Source organism: Chelmon rostratus, chromosome 8, assembly GCF_017976325.1.
Source record: "Chelmon rostratus isolate fCheRos1 chromosome 8, fCheRos1.pri, whole genome shotgun sequence".
NCBI lineage: Eukaryota > Metazoa > Chordata > Actinopteri > Chaetodontiformes > Chaetodontidae > Chelmon > Chelmon rostratus.
In genome coordinates this window covers 7,164,554-7,181,137 of record NC_055665.1, presented here as the reverse complement: position 1 = coordinate 7,181,137, position 16,584 = coordinate 7,164,554, and the positions used below count along the sequence as shown (strand labels likewise).

The following is a 16,584-nucleotide window of genomic DNA, read 5'->3' as shown; positions in this document are numbered from 1 at the left end:
AGGCTGCTACAGTGTCTGCAGCATATTGTTTATGGAAAGATTGACAGACTGTGCACTGCCTCTGGCCACCATCAGATTAGCAATGAACATTTAGTACCTGTTGTTGCTTTATTAAACCATGTGTCCCTATCTCTTCACTCAGGAGCAAAATGACTGGACTTGCTTACAGGAAATCACTGTAGACATCACTGTGGTGGCGTTTTCATTTAGATGCACAGTTGCTTGAAACTGATTGTGTGGGTGGAGTAGCAGAGGTTGAGAGACAGAAAAGGCCGAAACAAGCAGATAAGCTGTGTCTGTCAGAGCTACATAATAAATTTGGATATCGTGCCAGCTGGACTGATCATGTACTGTACACTGTGCTTGCAGTCATTTTTGATTAGGGTGCTAGCACCTGACATCTCTTGGCATTGCACCATTTTTTCTATCCACCAGCATCTTATAAAAGAATGAAAACAATATAAATGAGAACTGTAAAAGAGAAAATGCATAAAGGAAAAACTAATACCCAAATATACAGTATGCCAGCTCGTGCAGCAGCAATCCCATTATTAGGGTCACAAGCATAGGTATAAGGTCTATCTAAAACAATGGTGGCACAGGCACTTGACACAGAGGCAAGCACTGTTGACATCACATTTTTCAACTTTATAATTCCAACTGAACTATTGCTGCATTTTGGTTTCATTTGTAAGAGGAATCAGAGTTGTCTCCTAATACACTAATTTTGTTCTACTGTACAACATCCGAGAAGTAGTTGTTCTCTGCCCCTTCTAAATTTATCTGATGCTCTTAATGGAATAGTTTTGGGGAAATTGGGAAATAAGCTTATTTGCTTTGGAAATTTACATGTGAAGGACAACACAACTCTAATAGCTGTCCGTTAATATGAGTTTACAGCTAGCAGCTGGTTAGCTTAGCCTAATATACAGACTGGAAACAGGGAAACAGCTAGCCTGGTTTTGTCCAAATGTAACAAAATCTGACTGTCAGCACCTGCTAATGTTCACTAAATAGCACGTCAATTCTTGTTTGTTTCAACCAAAGTGAAAAAACATGTTTTAGTAGAAAACATGACTGCATGCTATAACATTTCAGCACTGTAGTGGTCTGTACATGATCCTGTCATTATCTACCGTGCCCTGACCCTGTGTCAAATTCTTCTACCCTGTTTTCACGCAGGTGCGCAGTGCCAACTACGAGGCGGACCCTTTTGTGCAGGAGTTCCAGTTCAAAGTGCGCGACGAGATGGCCCATGTGACGGGGCGAGTGCTACCCGCCCCCATGCTGCAGTACGGCGGCAGGGTGAGCACAGAGCACTTTATGGTACCCTTCCTTTAAATCACGCCCATTCTCTCTGTTTGTCTGACACGCTCTCCCCTTCCTCAGCCTTAATTGCACTTGTCTTTAAGGGGAACTAACTCACTGGCTTCTGTTTGTACTTCATGGTGTCTGTCTTTTCGGCTTATGTTCTTGTGGTCGAGTCTCAGTAGTGCAAACGTTAGCAAACATTTTTTTTCCATCTGCCGGAAGGGTCCTTTTGATTGAACAAAGGAATACCCAAATCATGACTGCCAAAAACTTTGCCAGCATTTGCCTAATGTTAATTTTTTGGCAAAGTCAAGAAGAGGTGGGTTGAACATGTATGCAAAAATTGGATAAAGAAGCAATTTACTGAGACTGAACCACAGTGCCGATTAACATCTGTCTCTTTACCTTCTCTGAGGAGGCATGCTTTTACTGTTGTACATTTGATGTTTATTACTGAGGACTGTGATATCATTGTGCACATTATGTGTGTTACATGCACCAAATTGCATCTTAATACTATCCATTCCATCACAGTGCATCGCACTACTTCTGCAATAAAATTTAGGGTTCAGTTGTTATTCAATTTAAAAGTTAAGTGTTTCTCTTGTGCAAATGCTTGTTTCTTTGCCTGACTTTTTTTAGAGTGTGAATTTATGTCCAAGAATTAGTGTTAATACATTTTGGTATGGATGAAAAGTGTGTGTGGATTCTATGGGTTTTCAGAAAGTAAGTGCGTGTGTTTGTGTGTACGTATGCGAGTGCGTGCACACTTATGTTCCCGGCTGCTCAAGCGTGAGTCTGTGTGAACAGTATGAATGCGAGTGTTTGCCCACATGATCATGAGTACATGTGGTGAGACTGCAATGTTGTTTCAGAACCGCACTGTAGCCACGCCCAGCCACGGGGTGTGGGACATGAGGGGGAAGCAGTTCCACACCGGGGTGGAGATCAAGATGTGGGCCATCGCCTGCTTCGCCACACAGAGGCAGTGTCGGGAAGAAATCCTAAAGTATGATTATTTACAAATGTTTTATTCCTGTAAAGTTATAAATATAGTCATGATAGTTTAAAAGACATGTTTATTATTCGAGTCACTTATCTATTTCGCCTTTATCGTTTATCTGTATCAATGTTAGAAATGATTTTATTTGTGGATTTCTGTCTTCATTAATAGTAATCTGGCATGAATTAATAATTTCTGTTTGAATTGCTTACTAAAAGAAGGGTAGCATCTCTTATTTTAGCAGTTTGCAGATGGCCATGGTGTTTCTACAGCAAGCCTGAAAATTTGATTTAATTGTATTTTTTTGTTTACTTGCTAATACAAGAGGAACAATGCACATTCGTAGAAAATAAGATTAAGTATGTCAAAGGTAGAAGAAAGGCTACTTTACATCTGTTGCCTGGCCAGAAAACATACCCTTAAAAACTGCTAACTGCATTATGCATTCCAGACATACCAAAAAGAAAAATTCTGACAACTGCATGCAATGATGCAGTTAAATTTGATTATTGGCTTTGTAAGATAATAAAAACATGGTTAAACAAACATAAAATCTGAATCATTTACTTAAAATAACAGATTAATGTCAACACATATTTTTTTTGGAATACAAGGAACACTATCTTTACAGGTTCCTTGTAATTCCCATCATCATCATCACCATAATCATTCTAATGACTCTTCATCCTTCCCTCCGCCCCTTTCCATATATAGGGGTTTCACAGATCAGCTGCGTAAGATCTCTAAGGATGCTGGGATGCCCATCCAGGGCCAGCCATGTTTCTGTAAATACGCCCAGGGAGCGGACAGCGTGGAGCCCATGTTCAGACACCTGAAGAACACCTACGCCGGACTGCAGCTCATCATCGTCATCCTGCCGGGAAAGACTCCTGTCTATGGTTAGACTGCTTCAAACTAAATATTATAGTAGAGTCCAGAGATATGCTTGTGGTTAAGTGCTGGTGCAGTATTCTCTCCTCATCCACTTCCCAAATGTGTGTTAATGAAAAAAACATGTTGAGGAGAATGTATAATCACAGAATATTCTTTCTATTGTATTCTATATTTTTTATCTTTACGAGAAATATACAGACTGCCTGTTTTTTGTTTTTGTTTTTATCCTAAAGTATCCCATGTATAACTGCTCTGTTGTGGCTTTGATACTTAACTACGTTTGAATTTCTTTTCTTCAAATTGAGCTTTGAATTAGACTACTGATCATGAGTGGCATGGCATTCCCCTAAATAATTTTGAGCAATTCTGAGAACTGATTTCAACATTATAATGCTTTTGTGAGCATGACAAATTTAGAAAAAAGGATACAGCTGTTAACCTTTGTTTTTTATGCTTCGTTTTTGGTAATCGCCCGTAGCGGAGGTGAAGCGTGTGGGAGACACCCTCTTGGGCATGGCCACGCAGTGTGTCCAGGTGAAGAATGTGGTGAAGACGTCACCTCAGACCCTCTCTAACCTCTGCCTCAAGATCAATGTGAAGCTGGGAGGCATCAACAACATTCTGGTGCCTCACCAACGGTCAGTCCCCTCCTTTTTCTACATGTGGTGATGCTCTACCCGAGTGATGATGGTTTTAAATGGCTTCCCCTAACTGTTCAACGATTGTTTTCAGTTTGTCACATGTACAGAAGTTTGACGTAAACAAAGAAAACAAATGCATATAGTAACAAACATAGTACCTTGCGAGGAAATTAATGTCTTTGTTATGTATCTAAATCAATAGACCATCAGTGTTTCAGCAGCCAGTTATCTTCTTGGGAGCAGATGTAACACATCCACCAGCTGGAGATGGGAAGAAGCCTTCGATTGCAGCAGTGAGTCTCCTCTTTCTGTCTCCTGCACTCCTTCCTCTCCCCTTGCAATCTATCATCATCCCCTCCTCACTCATGTCCCTTCTCATGTCCCTTCCGGTCCTCCTGTCTCTCTTCCAGGTGGTAGGCAGTATGGACGCCCACCCCAGCAGGTACTGTGCCACTGTGCGAGTCCAGAGGCCCAGGCAGGAGGTCATCCAGGACCTGGCCTCCATGGTGCGGGAATTGCTCATACAGTTCTATAAGTCGACCCGCTACAAGCCCACCAGGATCATTTTCTACAGGGATGGAGTTTCAGAAGGCCAGTTCAGACAGGTCAGCTCCCATTTTCTTTCGCAAAACAATTGGTCGGAGGCAGGGTGTTAGTTGAACACCAGACTCCAGCCAAAATTCTGTTGAGTTTGGCTTTCATCATTTTGTTTTCTCTGTTTTATGGGCCATAATTTAGATGTGTTGGATTGGGAGAGTTTGGGGAGTTTTTGGCTCTGTAGCTGATACTGGTCAGGATGTGTTTGCTTGGACTGGTAGTTTACTTCAAATCAAAATTTATGAACATATTCCAAAACACTCACAGATGATTTAATGAGAAACAATTTCAGAAGTTAATATTATGATTGGTTGCACAGTTGGCCTGCAGAGAGTTAAGATGTATATTGTAGAATGTATGAAGAAGATATTTGACAGGGTTTTCTTCAGTGGTGGTTTTAATAAACAATTTTAACCTTTTTTTCTTCTTCTTCTTTGTCCTCAGGTGCTGTATTATGAGCTGCTGGCCATTCGTGAGGCCTGTATAAGCCTGGAGAAGGAGTACCAGCCAGGCATCACCTACATTGTTGTGCAAAAACGCCACCATACACGCCTCTTCTGTGCCGACCGCAACGAGAGAGTGAGTCCCCACCACTCACACACAAACACAAGCACACACATGCTCTTTTTGAGTGTAACATGGTGATGGTACCCATTAAGTCAGTACAGTGTGTTATGTGCTAGTCCATATTCTTTTTTAACCTCTGTGCCAGCACGTTAAGTACTCAAAATGGGTCTCCTTAATTACCTTTTGTTGTCAATTGGACTGTTCACCCTCCTAACCCCTGTAATTACCTTCGATTAAAGCATTAGGGTTCAGTGCAAACTGAGCGCTCTGGAGTGGCACTCAAGGCCCCAACCGTAAGACTCAGCGAGTAACAACCTTATTTTCAGTGCAGTCACTCCCATACAGAGCATTAGGCTCTCCAGAGCATTAGGCTTTTAATTGGTTGATTGGGAAGCTCTTGATAGACATTTGCCTGCGACGATCCATCAGCTAGTTCTTTTTTCATTTAGTGCCTTAAAAGCTTTGTTTTCTGCTGCTCTTTTCCTGCATCTTCCATTTCTGTTCTAGTTGTTTTTGCTTTCATGGTGGAACATGGTAAAAAAAAGCAAACAGCATTAGCAGGGACTAACCAACATTGTTTTTGCTTTTGTCAGGTTGGACGCAGTGGAAACATTCCTGCTGGTACTACCGTGGACACGGACATCACGCATCCCTACGAGTTTGACTTTTACCTCTGCAGTCACGCTGGAATACAGGTGAGACCGAACTCTTGTCTTCTTTGCCCAGCCTGCTGCCTTTTTCAGCAGCGTTTAATCACACTGTCCTTCACTACAAATCTTAACATCTGAAGATGATACATTGTTGCAAATAGATAGCAAAGGGGATTCCTAAATTAATTGGCCAGAAGAGAAAAGAGGAAATACTGCACCCCCACCCCAAGGAGTTGTCTTAAAAAGACAAGTTTCGTTTCAAGAAGATAATTGGGTGGAGTGGCACCACCTACGGTAAACGGATGGACAGAGTTGTACAAACTGCATCAAAAATCTGAAATTTGCACCACTAGGCTGCAGAAAAAAGGGATGTAAGATTCTACAAGACCCCTGTCTTCAAGCTTATCATCTTTTTAAACTTCCTCTCTTCTTTTAAATGATTGAAAAGCATGAGAACTGCAACAGCGCTTACCAAGATCCTGTTTGCTTTAACTCCTATTATTGTCCTTCTTGTCTGTAAGACACTGTAATGGTATGTAGCGATACACATCATAGTTGATTTGTGGTGCTGATAACATCCCTATGCAAGCTCATGTTGTATTTATTTATTCTCTTTTTTATTGTGAGGTTTAATTGTTTGTGATGATGATTACAATAATAATAATAATAATAAAAGTGTGTCATTTAATTCCCTTCTCCCAGGGCACCAGTCGGCCCTCCCACTACCATGTACTGTGGGACGACAATTGTTTTACTGCTGACGAGTTCCAGCTGCTCACCTACCAGTTGTGCCACACCTATGTGCGCTGTACCCGCTCAGTCTCCATCCCTGCGCCAGCCTACTACGCCCACCTGGTGGCCTTCCGTGCCCGCTACCATCTGGTGGACAAAGAACATGACAGGTGAGGAAGTGAGAGAGTCAAACAAGAGGTTCTTCTTGTTTGACTCTGGATGTAAAGGTCCTGAACTCAGTGTGTGTTTTGATCGCAGCTGTCTTGTATTACTTGCAGAATGCACCCAATTTTCCTGCATGCGTGTCATTATTGTTTGTTATCTATCAAAACTGGTCTTCTTCTCTCCACTCTGCAGCGCTGAGGGCAGCCATGTGTCTGGTCAGAGTAACGGTCGGGACCCCCAGGCGCTGGCCAAAGCTGTTCAGATTCACCACGACACCCTGAGGACCATGTACTTCGCCTGAGCTACACAAACCCTCCCCAACCATCGCCACCCTTAACACACACACAGAAACACACACAGACACAACCATGCACACCTGGCTCGCCAGTCAAGGAGTCCTCATATGTGCAAGTCCCCCCCCCCACACGCCTAGTCAATCCGGACCTGACACTGTGCAGAGGAAAGCAGGGAGGAGGGAGGGGAGGAGGCACCCCCACACTGGACTGAGGATGCCAACGCTGCTTTAAAAACAAACAAGAGAGAAACTCAGCACTATTATGCAATATTAAACCAGCCAACTAGTTTATCTTCACCCTTATCAGGCCCCCTTTTCATTGCCCCTCCTATCTGTTCTTCCCTGTTTGTCTCCTTTACTTGTGGCCTAGTGGGTGTTTTTGTTTTTTTCCCCTTCCTTTGGCACAGTCACTCTTTATAGTCTACTAATCTGCTCCTTTGCCACCTGCAGTACCTCAAGTCAATTTGAGCAGCAGCACTTTTACATTCTGTCAGTTTTACTGTAGTTTGTTGTTGATTCTCCCCAGTGTTGGAAAAGGGGGAGCAGATAAGGAAGGGTCAGACTCTGGAGTGGTGATTTATTTTGGAACATAATTATTTAATGGGACTAGAGGTCCTCCCATTTGCCACTTTTATTTTTCCTTTTTCCTCTTGTTTCCTCTGTTCTGTCACTTTTTACTAGTGGGTGAAATCACTAGTTACTTGCATGGAGCAACATGTTCTTTTGAGCACACTGCCACCTGTTGGCGACGAGGTATAAATGCCCCCTTAAAGCCACAACAAGGAGTTGTTGACTTCATAGGTTTCAGATCAGCTTATATTTATCTTTAGCAGTCAGCTGTCACATTTAAACAGGGGCAGTTTATATTGGCTGATATATCAATTGCTCAACTGCAGCCATCTATGGATTTCATTTAAAGTATAACACTGTTATTTAATTCTGGTTGTTAGTTTTCTTCTACATTATGTGAAGCATTTTATGATTCTGACTTTTTTAAATCATTTAAATCATGTACGCTTATGTTTTTAATCTTAATAGTCGTTGTGCATTCATTTCCCTCAGTGCTTTATCTCACATTTCCTCTCTTGAGTTTGAGATGGGGGGTAAACAGAGATCACGTCGATGGTTTCCTCTAGTGCAATAATCAGTTGAAGCGAAGGGAAGATGATTTTAGGGGACTTAAATGACTCAAAAGAACAGTTTCACATTTCATTTGAAAGTGAGTGTCCTTCAAAAGAGAAAAGTTTGCCACTTACTTGGCACTTTCATGTATTGCTCCTCTGTGAGACGATTGATCAGCATGCTTTATGAGTTTGCCCTTGCTGTTGGGCAAAAATGGTGCAACTGCAGTTTTGGTGATTTTCATGTTTTTACTTGAATTGAAGGATGTTGTGCGCCTCTGTGGTTTGAGAATACTTTATCGTCAATGGGCATAATTCCAGAATTCCTGATCGTCAGTTTGCTAATGAGGCTGATTTTCTTAATTCCTAAGATTAATAAAGCTTTTCACCTGACCGCAGCCAAGTGGAGTATAAAGGCCATAAAGAGGTAGTATTCAAGTGCCTGGTGGAAGTTCAGTGTTAAATGGTCAAAAGCTGCATAACTCATGATGAGGATCCCATTTCATTGGGGTAAAAAATTAAAAGGCATATTCCAACAAATGGACAGCATAAGATGGTTTAAAGCAAGAAAGTTTCACCCGATGCCTCTTATTCTTCTCAACAACTGTCTACTGACTTTTCTATACATCTCATTCAAATCATCCTAAGAACAATACATTAATTGTGTTTGCGTATACAGCAGTGTTAGCTGTTGGCTTTGCTCCGGAGCAGCAGAGTTGTCTTTTTGCTTAATCTTCACCAGACATGGATCCAGCTGCTACAGTGTGTTTGTACCTAAAGGGCCGGGGTCATGGGCATGGAGTCAACCTCATCATAAACTTAATTCTTTCAATAAACTGCTCCTTACGGTTGAAATCTGAGTCCAGTGCTAGGTTTTACTTCCTGTCCGTGTAACCGGCCCAAAGTTGCGACTGGCTTCAAAACAATGCTGAGGAGTTAAGTTAGTGAGCTGTTTGCTGACTGTCGATATGAAACGTGTATCTGGATGGTAGTCACCGCTTAGCTCCTCTGTGACCTGAAGCTTGTCCAGGTGGTGTTTTTTAAAAAGTTATCTGCACTAAAAGAAGCTGTGTTTCGGGACTGAACACAGGCGTGGTGCTACTCTGTCTGAATTAGAAGCTGAAGCTGAACCTCTATATGAGACTGTCGATGGGCAGGTGGGAAGGGTAGAAGAAAAAAAGGTCAACCTCACTCACTTAGGACAGGAGAAGGTCCCACTGCTGTGGCAGGTGCAGGGAGCTCTAGATTTCACTCGGTAGTTGTGATCAGCATTGAGAACCTGTGAAACGGTACAATGGCAGACGTTCCCTTGGACAGTGAGGTGTAATGTAGGGTCCTGCATCCGCTGTTGCTTTTGACTGCCTTTCATAGGCTAGCCTTCCAGTGTGGAAGCCAGTGGGTTTGAGCCTTCATGATTTCACTCATGTCCGAAAGCCTTTTTAAAAGCCAGATCGAAAGTATATTTGTACATTTTAAATTATGTAATGCACACCACTTATTTTTGCTAACAGAAAAATAATGTAGTCTAATTATTAATCTTAGTAACAAATGTATCATGATAATTAATGGTTAAAAAGAAAATAACAAAGTTTTATTATTGCAATAGACTGTTGACTTGTTCGTGTGTCACTATTGCGTATAGTGTATGTGTGAACAGTGGTGGGGTTGTTAAAACTAGTGACGTGTGTTTGGACTGTCATACTGTTATTGATAGGGATGTGGACTTAAACCGTCTCTTGCATTGATGTTTGGAAAAAAAGCTGCAAGATGTTGAATGCTTATTTCTCTCCTTTTTTTGTAGATGCTCCTACAGTCAGAGGTTGGTCGCTGACAGAATCAGAGAGAGGATGTTACATACTGTGCTGCGACAGGCTTTGTATTTAGACAGTATATCCTCGTTGGGACGACAAACGGTTGAATGGAAGACGAGCCGGTTGATGTATTGCTCTCGATCGTTTTCTTCAGCTGGTGCTGATGCGTGCTCCCTGTGAAGAGGGAGAGCGAAAAGGAATGGGCAAGTGGTTTTGAGAGTGTTGTCGACCTATTTCAAGGACATGTGTGATCACATAATATTGTGAAAAGGGGTAGAAGCTCTCCAACCCTTTGTGTTAAAGCCTCAGAGGGTTTACGTCGGATTGCAACCTCTGTTGCTTTCCTCAGCCTCCCCTCCTTACCCGAGCCACTTCATGTGTTCACGAATACAAAGGGTTAGCCTCCCGGTAAATCTGCGGTGTGACAAAGCCTGTAATCTTATTGTCGCCCTCTTTTCCCTTTGCTCCCGGCAGTTTACTCCCCTGTGCCAGAGGACTGTGTTCCATGGCCGTACAATCCCACCCGATCCTCCTGGGAGGCCTAAGAAAGATTAGAGCTGAAGGACAATAGGTGGGGTCTGGGCAGTAAGATACAGTGGGCTCTGTCATTCATTCAAGCATGTGTGAATCGGGAGGAGTCAAAGCTGATCAACGCTAACTTTATGCGGCGGGTCATGCTGGAAGTTGAACAAGTCTGGAGGTTGATGGCGAGAATCCATTTATAACTCACTATGTCTGCTGTCTGTAATGGATGTTCGGTTCGTGTATAAACTACGCTCTTGAGGGCAGTTGAACACATGTTTACATAGCAGATGTGTTTGCCTCGCTTACAACTGAAATGTCATCAGCTCTGCTTTGCAAATATTAGCTAGTAGAGAAGTGACCTAACATGAGCAAGACCATTTGGGGCCTGTGGAAGTGAACGCTTGACGGGATACGAAGATGTTATTTATTTGGTCAATTTTTCCTCAGCAGACATCCATATTGCACAGCAGGGTCGCCCTTGTTTGCTCTTCCAGTTCTATTAAAATGATTTGTTTGACTTGACTGAAATTAAAGGGCACACTCAGCTCACAGCTTGCAGCTAGTTGTGGCCTTTGGCCCTCAATTAAGATGGCCTAACAATGCAAACAAATCTTTATGGAAGCTGAAGAACAAACATCTTACCCACAAAGTGACAACTGTCTGGTGAAGAGAAACAGCCAAATTAACTTAGAAAAGGTCAGTGTCTCCCTTTTGTAGATGGAAGTAAAGGCGTATTCCATTTCGAGTAATCGATCAATATCCCTGATTTTGGTTGCTCTCTATTTGCAGTGGAAGGTAGCAACGGAGTGAGAAAAAGTCCACAGAAAGTGCCTTTCCTCTTGATGGTGCTGTCAACTGAAAGATGAAATGTAAAATCAAACAAGCAGAATCTCCTTTTCAAGAACACATTGCAGCGCAGGAATGGCTGCATTTACACACACTCACTGTACACGTTTGTTTTTTAGAGACAGCAAATGCAAAGTTGTGTTTCATGTATTTAGATATTAAGCCTACATAGAAATAGAATATATGCCAAGTATATGGTTGTGGTTGAGCTTTCGCTTCCTAGTGCATTTAGTGTCTTGGACCAATGGTGTCGTTGGTACAGTGGAATGTGCGTTCGGGTGGGAGGGTGGTGGGGCGGTGGGGTGGCCGGGGGGGGGCGTCGTAGCTGACACTAGCGTGGTGTGACACAGCCCAGCCCACGAATGACAAACATAGCACAGCACTTTAGAGACTGCCACTCTCACTCAGACACATAGCCAAGAGGTTTCGATCTCTGTCCCTCCAGTCCCCTTCTGCCTCCTGAAGGGAGGAGGAGAGGATCCAAACCTCAGCGTAAACGAGGAGTCGAAGGGACGCGCGTTACCAAACAAAGCAGTCGGTCATTAAAAGTGTGCCTCATGCTCTCGTGACTTTGTTGGCGGCTCTGCCCTCGGGTGGTGGTTTTCCTCCTGGAACTGCCACTCGACACTTTGTTACAGCTAGGGCTGGGTGTCAAACCACGATATCAGTACCTACCAGATCAGAATTTTGAAGCATCCCCAAAAAGGTTTTACAATAGTGGATTCTCGCACTCAAGCAAATCAAGTTTTTTCTTCTTGAAGGGCATTTTTTTTTTACCAAGGAAAGTAACATAAGTAGGATGTAAAAGTTCTCGAAAAGGCAGAAAAATGCATGACTGACAGAAAGTAATGTAGTCTGTTGCATAGTGAAGTATACTAGCAATCGAGTGTCATTTTACAGCAGGTATAGAGATGCAGTCAACAGAACCAGTGTCAGTATTGAAGCTTTTCTCACGATGCCCAGCCCTAGTAGCAGCCCACGGTATTCTTTCATCTTAGTGCAATGCCCTGCCATGTGTCTTGTCCCCGATGGAGGGAATATGTGCCCAGCAGCATCCCTGTCTTGAGCCGGTAGGGTGTGGACTGAAAACCAAGGGTGGTCTGTCGTTCTGTGGGTACCTTTTCAGTCCAGGGGGTGAAATCTTTCTATTACAAGAGATCTCTAAAAACACTGCACCTCACTTACCTTGGTATGCTGCATATGTTAAACTACATGAAAGAAAACTGCAAATTGCTTTTATTATGACATATAATGCTTGAGTAATGCCTGATTGCGATATTCTTATACAGTAACTATTTTAGAGTCAAAATAAGTATAACTGTAAAAAATATTCTCTGTTTTGTCTAAACACTTATCCGATTTTGAAAAATTGTTCTTGAGCCGACTTTTATTTTGTTGTCCTATTTAAATGTGTCGTTCTTTAAATTTATATATGAAATATATATATGCGGAATATTTTATGGTGTATTTATTGAGAGTGCGTTCAAGCGGCTGGAGTCTCCGCATCATATTGCAGCATGGTGGGGGCGGAGCCAGGAGGATGAGGCCTTTAGCCCCTCCCCCTCCATGTTGACGCCTTATTCTCCGACACGCAAGCACAACAATATGGAGGGGGGTGCGAGGTGGAGGAAAGAGAGGAGGTGGATTTGAGCTGGCGAGACAGAGCCGGGTATCGGGCTCCGGTTGATTCTTACAGGTCAACACTCCCTCCTCCTTTTCTTAATATTTTTTACCCTCCACTCTTCTTTTACCACCTGAGAAGGCCAAATGTCAACCCCCACATGTTGCAGCTCATCTCTGACGAAGGGAACCATTTCTGAACCACACTGACTTGAGTGTTGAATAGCTGACTTTTTTTTTTTTTTGTTCATCCCAAGCTGCTAATTGGTACGTCATCCACGTAAATTCCCCGAGCCAGCCAGGGAAGGGCAGGTGTGAGAGTGTAAAGATAAAAAGCGGCGGGGGGAAGGAAGGAAAGATGTCGGAAAGGCAGAATTCTTCGGATCGCGGTGAAAATTTTAGCATAGCTGTTGCTTTTCTCCTCTCCTGTCAGTTTTTTTTTTCCTTGTGCCAGAAGATTTTACAGCAGGAACAGGTCTCATTCCACAAGAAAAGACATGCCTCAGCCTTAAGTGCGTTTTTACATAATCGTCAGATTTCTATGTGACTTTGCAATGCCTGTGTTGGGTGGCCTACCAAGAAAACAAGCCTACGTACTTGATCTGCCCCGATTCCCCAACCGGCATCCTCGTCTCTTCTCATCTCTCACGTAAACCACTAACATTTCTACAGAACTTAGTGAACTCTGATGTACGAACAAGTGTAAGCTTTCAAAGATTGCTCTGTCCCATTTGTACCGATGTCTGAACAGAAATGTCTGGGTCAAACGGCGTCTGGAAACGGTTCTTGGCATTTTGTTTTAACCAGATGAGCAGTGCTTACTGCCTCAGGACAATTCAGAAAGCCCGCCCATCCATCCATCCATCCATCCATCCTCCATATGTACTGCACAGTCATGGTTTCATAGAAATTCTGAATGACATGAAATCATTTGCTAATTTGACGTTGATACACTTCCCTGTCTTTGTGCTAACTTGCTGGTTATCATTGTTGATGGCAAATCCAGAGAACGGTGCTTTCAGGCGCAGTTTGACCCAGGCCCGACAGGAACCAGGACGTTCCCCAGAGTGCTGGATTACAGAGACCTGTGCCTGTACAATGAACCAAGGATGAGTTGTGTTGTGACGAATTGCTGTTCTTTTCTTTCTACTTTTTCTGTTTCTGTTTTCGTTGGTTGTCCCTCACCCCATCGGAGGATCAGAGACATGGAGCTTTTGAGTGTTGTCAATCCTGTTCCAAAGTAAATGGGCCCTCATTTTGGTTTCAGAAATGTTTACTGTAATGTTTACTCCCACGGCTATCAGAAGTTTAACCTGTTTTCATCCCATTAGCATTCCAATAATGACTTTGAACCAAATATTGCACAAGAGATTAGGCTCCTGATGCTGTTTTTCCCTTGTATACACATGATGGTTTTGAAGACAGATATTTGACAGTGGCCAAGGATTTCAAACTTTTTCTGTGTACGCTGATTGTTCAGATTGTCATAATTTGTTTTTTTCAATGTAGCATCTCACTCTTGTGTCAGTTTTATTTCAAACTAACGATCTCGGGCTCCGATACCTCTGAGGGAGGCACCAGCAAACGGACGTACACGTTGAACAGTGAACCTTCACCACCAGATGATCCATGTCTCAAGTCTCTCTGTATGTTGCAAAGGCTCTGTTGTACCAACAGCTCTATTCCTTTCAGTTTTAAATGTCTTTCTTTTGTAACTCTCTTATAGGTTGTTGGCCTTTTAGTGTTGCTTTGCTTCAGTTTGAAGTGTATCTTTGACTAATACTTGCAATAAAATGCTTTGCTTTACCTTTGCTTGTGTTGGTGAGAAAGTGTTTGGAGTGTAAAATGCTATTTCGTATGTATAAAGTGAAATTGGGAGTATTTCAGGTTATAGAGGAACCAAATATGTAGGAGTGCACTCAGTAGCAGCAGGAACATGCAGCTCTGTCACAATAACAAGCACATTTTCAACTCTGCTAACTTAAATTTTCATCTGACCTCATTCTTTGAGCCCACACTACAGCAGCTCTGCGAGGCTGCACTTAGGCACAGCTGTGTTTTTAAACTAAATGCTAACATCAGCATACTAACAAGCTCACAATGGCAATAACACACTGATGCTTAGCAGGTATACGCTGTGTCCCAAGCTACTTCACCACCACATCATTTATTTTTCTTCCACAGCTGTGAGCAGATCCTGCATTTCCTTTATGCATTGCAGTGTGGGAGTGTTTAGCATGCATGAGGACACTACATTTTGTCAGGTTTCCAGTGTGAACACACTACATAAAACCTGCTTAGAATCAGTATGTAGAATGGATTTGGGACACAGCGACCATGTGCATCATCTTAGTTTACATCTGATGGGAATGCCATTAGCTTTGCAGGTAATTTGGTCATTAATTTAAATAAAATGGACCTCACGGGAGTGCTAGAGGAAAAGTCTGGGTCACGACTCACCTTACCATCCCTTCATCCCCGCTGCTAGCGAGGCTAACAACCAAAGAAAGCCACATGAAGAGCACAATGATGAAAATATGAAACTTGCATTTGTCTATTAAATCCCTGAATAACTGAGCTGAAGCTAAGAAACAAGAAGGTTCAAAATTTACTGAGTGAACGTGTAGAGGTCTTAATTTCAGAGGAGGTTTCACTGTACTAACACTAACGTGCGCACACACACACACACACAGCATGCAAAAAGTGAGAGTGGAGACCACATCCAAGCAAGCAACCAGTGTAGTCTGCGACGGTTCATCAACACCTGAAAACAACCAAACAGACACTGCAGAGCTGTTTCCACTGACGAGCCAGAGTGTTTCCAGGTGTGAGGCAGACGTCAGCAGGGTTAGTAGAAGTAGTGAGAGGCAATTATTAGCTGTATCGCTCTTAAAGCCTCTCTAACTTCCACAGGCTTTTCAGCTTATCTTGCCTGATTCGACCTCTTTGTATGTGTTGGTACCTGTGTTAGGATGAATTATATCTGTAGTATTTTTGCCAGTGCATGAAGTTGGATTTCACTTAGTTCCCAACGTATCTCCACACGACGCCAGCGTGAGCAGAGCTTTAATCAACCAGGATAATCGAGAACACCCGTGTGGCCGAGTGAGGCTTTTAAAGTGTGCAGTTGCCTTGAGAGGAATCTCGAATAATAGTAACGTTTAAATAATTGAATGCCATTTAGTATGTGCACAGGTTTTATGAGCAAAATCTTAACGTTAATGTTAAAGGCTTAGGAAATCGCAGCCCTGCGGTGTTAACATGGAGGCCGTACAAAAAAAGCTCTTTTCCTGATTTCACAGTAGGTTTCCCATCAAGATGGAAGAATAGACCTCGTGCCATGCTAATTCTGAAATTCACACTTTGAGGAAGGCTCAGTCCTGTAATTTTATAGGTCTTTAACATTTTAAGACGTGCTCTTATTTATATATTTCCACAGACATCAGGCACTGGACACTGAGCAACTCCTTTGCAGAAGAATGTATATCGTATTGTATTGTATTGTATATGTTTACTGATTGTCTAAATTGAATTAAACCTGTTTTATGTCTTGTTTCTGTTTTTTTGTGAAAATGTTTCTTCATGTTTCTGGAAATTTGCAAGAAACTAGGGATGCATTAAGCTGCAGCACAGCGTAATGAGAGAATCGTAACCAACTGCTGAGCGGCAACACTTCCCATCATTAAAAACACAGAGAGATGGATGCTCCGTGAGAAACCAGATGCTCTGCAGGGTGGGACTCAACACTGATTATGTTCACATCCTAACTGTCATAAACAGCTCGGTCCCCCTGCGCCCAACAACGT

The 16,584-nt window shown here is 42.6% G+C and overlaps 1 protein-coding gene across 3 annotated transcripts in view; it reads left to right on the top strand.

Moving 5' to 3' along the window:
- Positions 1 to 14,651, top strand: part of LOC121610206 (protein argonaute-3) — a 36,685-nt gene extending 22,034 nt beyond the window's left edge. The window contains exons 10-19 of one of the 3 annotated variants that reach the window (XM_041942212.1): positions 1,183 to 1,305; positions 2,187 to 2,320; positions 3,029 to 3,213; positions 3,687 to 3,846; positions 4,052 to 4,142; positions 4,260 to 4,454; positions 4,891 to 5,025; positions 5,607 to 5,708; positions 6,366 to 6,565; positions 6,753 to 14,651. In XM_041942212.1, coding sequence (XP_041798146.1) covers positions 1,183 to 1,305; positions 2,187 to 2,320; positions 3,029 to 3,213; positions 3,687 to 3,846; positions 4,052 to 4,142; positions 4,260 to 4,454; positions 4,891 to 5,025; positions 5,607 to 5,708; positions 6,366 to 6,565; positions 6,753 to 6,861 — 1,434 coding nt within the window. In that variant the 3' untranslated portion in view covers positions 6,862 to 14,651. Of the gene's footprint in view, positions 1 to 1,182; positions 1,327 to 2,186; positions 2,321 to 3,028; positions 3,214 to 3,686; positions 3,847 to 4,051; positions 4,143 to 4,259; positions 4,455 to 4,890; positions 5,026 to 5,606; positions 5,709 to 6,365; positions 6,570 to 6,752 lie in introns of those variants that run through there. The other 2 variants (XM_041942211.1, XM_041942213.1) reach the window with 2 other exon arrangements.
- The last annotated feature ends 1,933 nt before the right edge of the window (positions 14,652 to 16,584 follow it).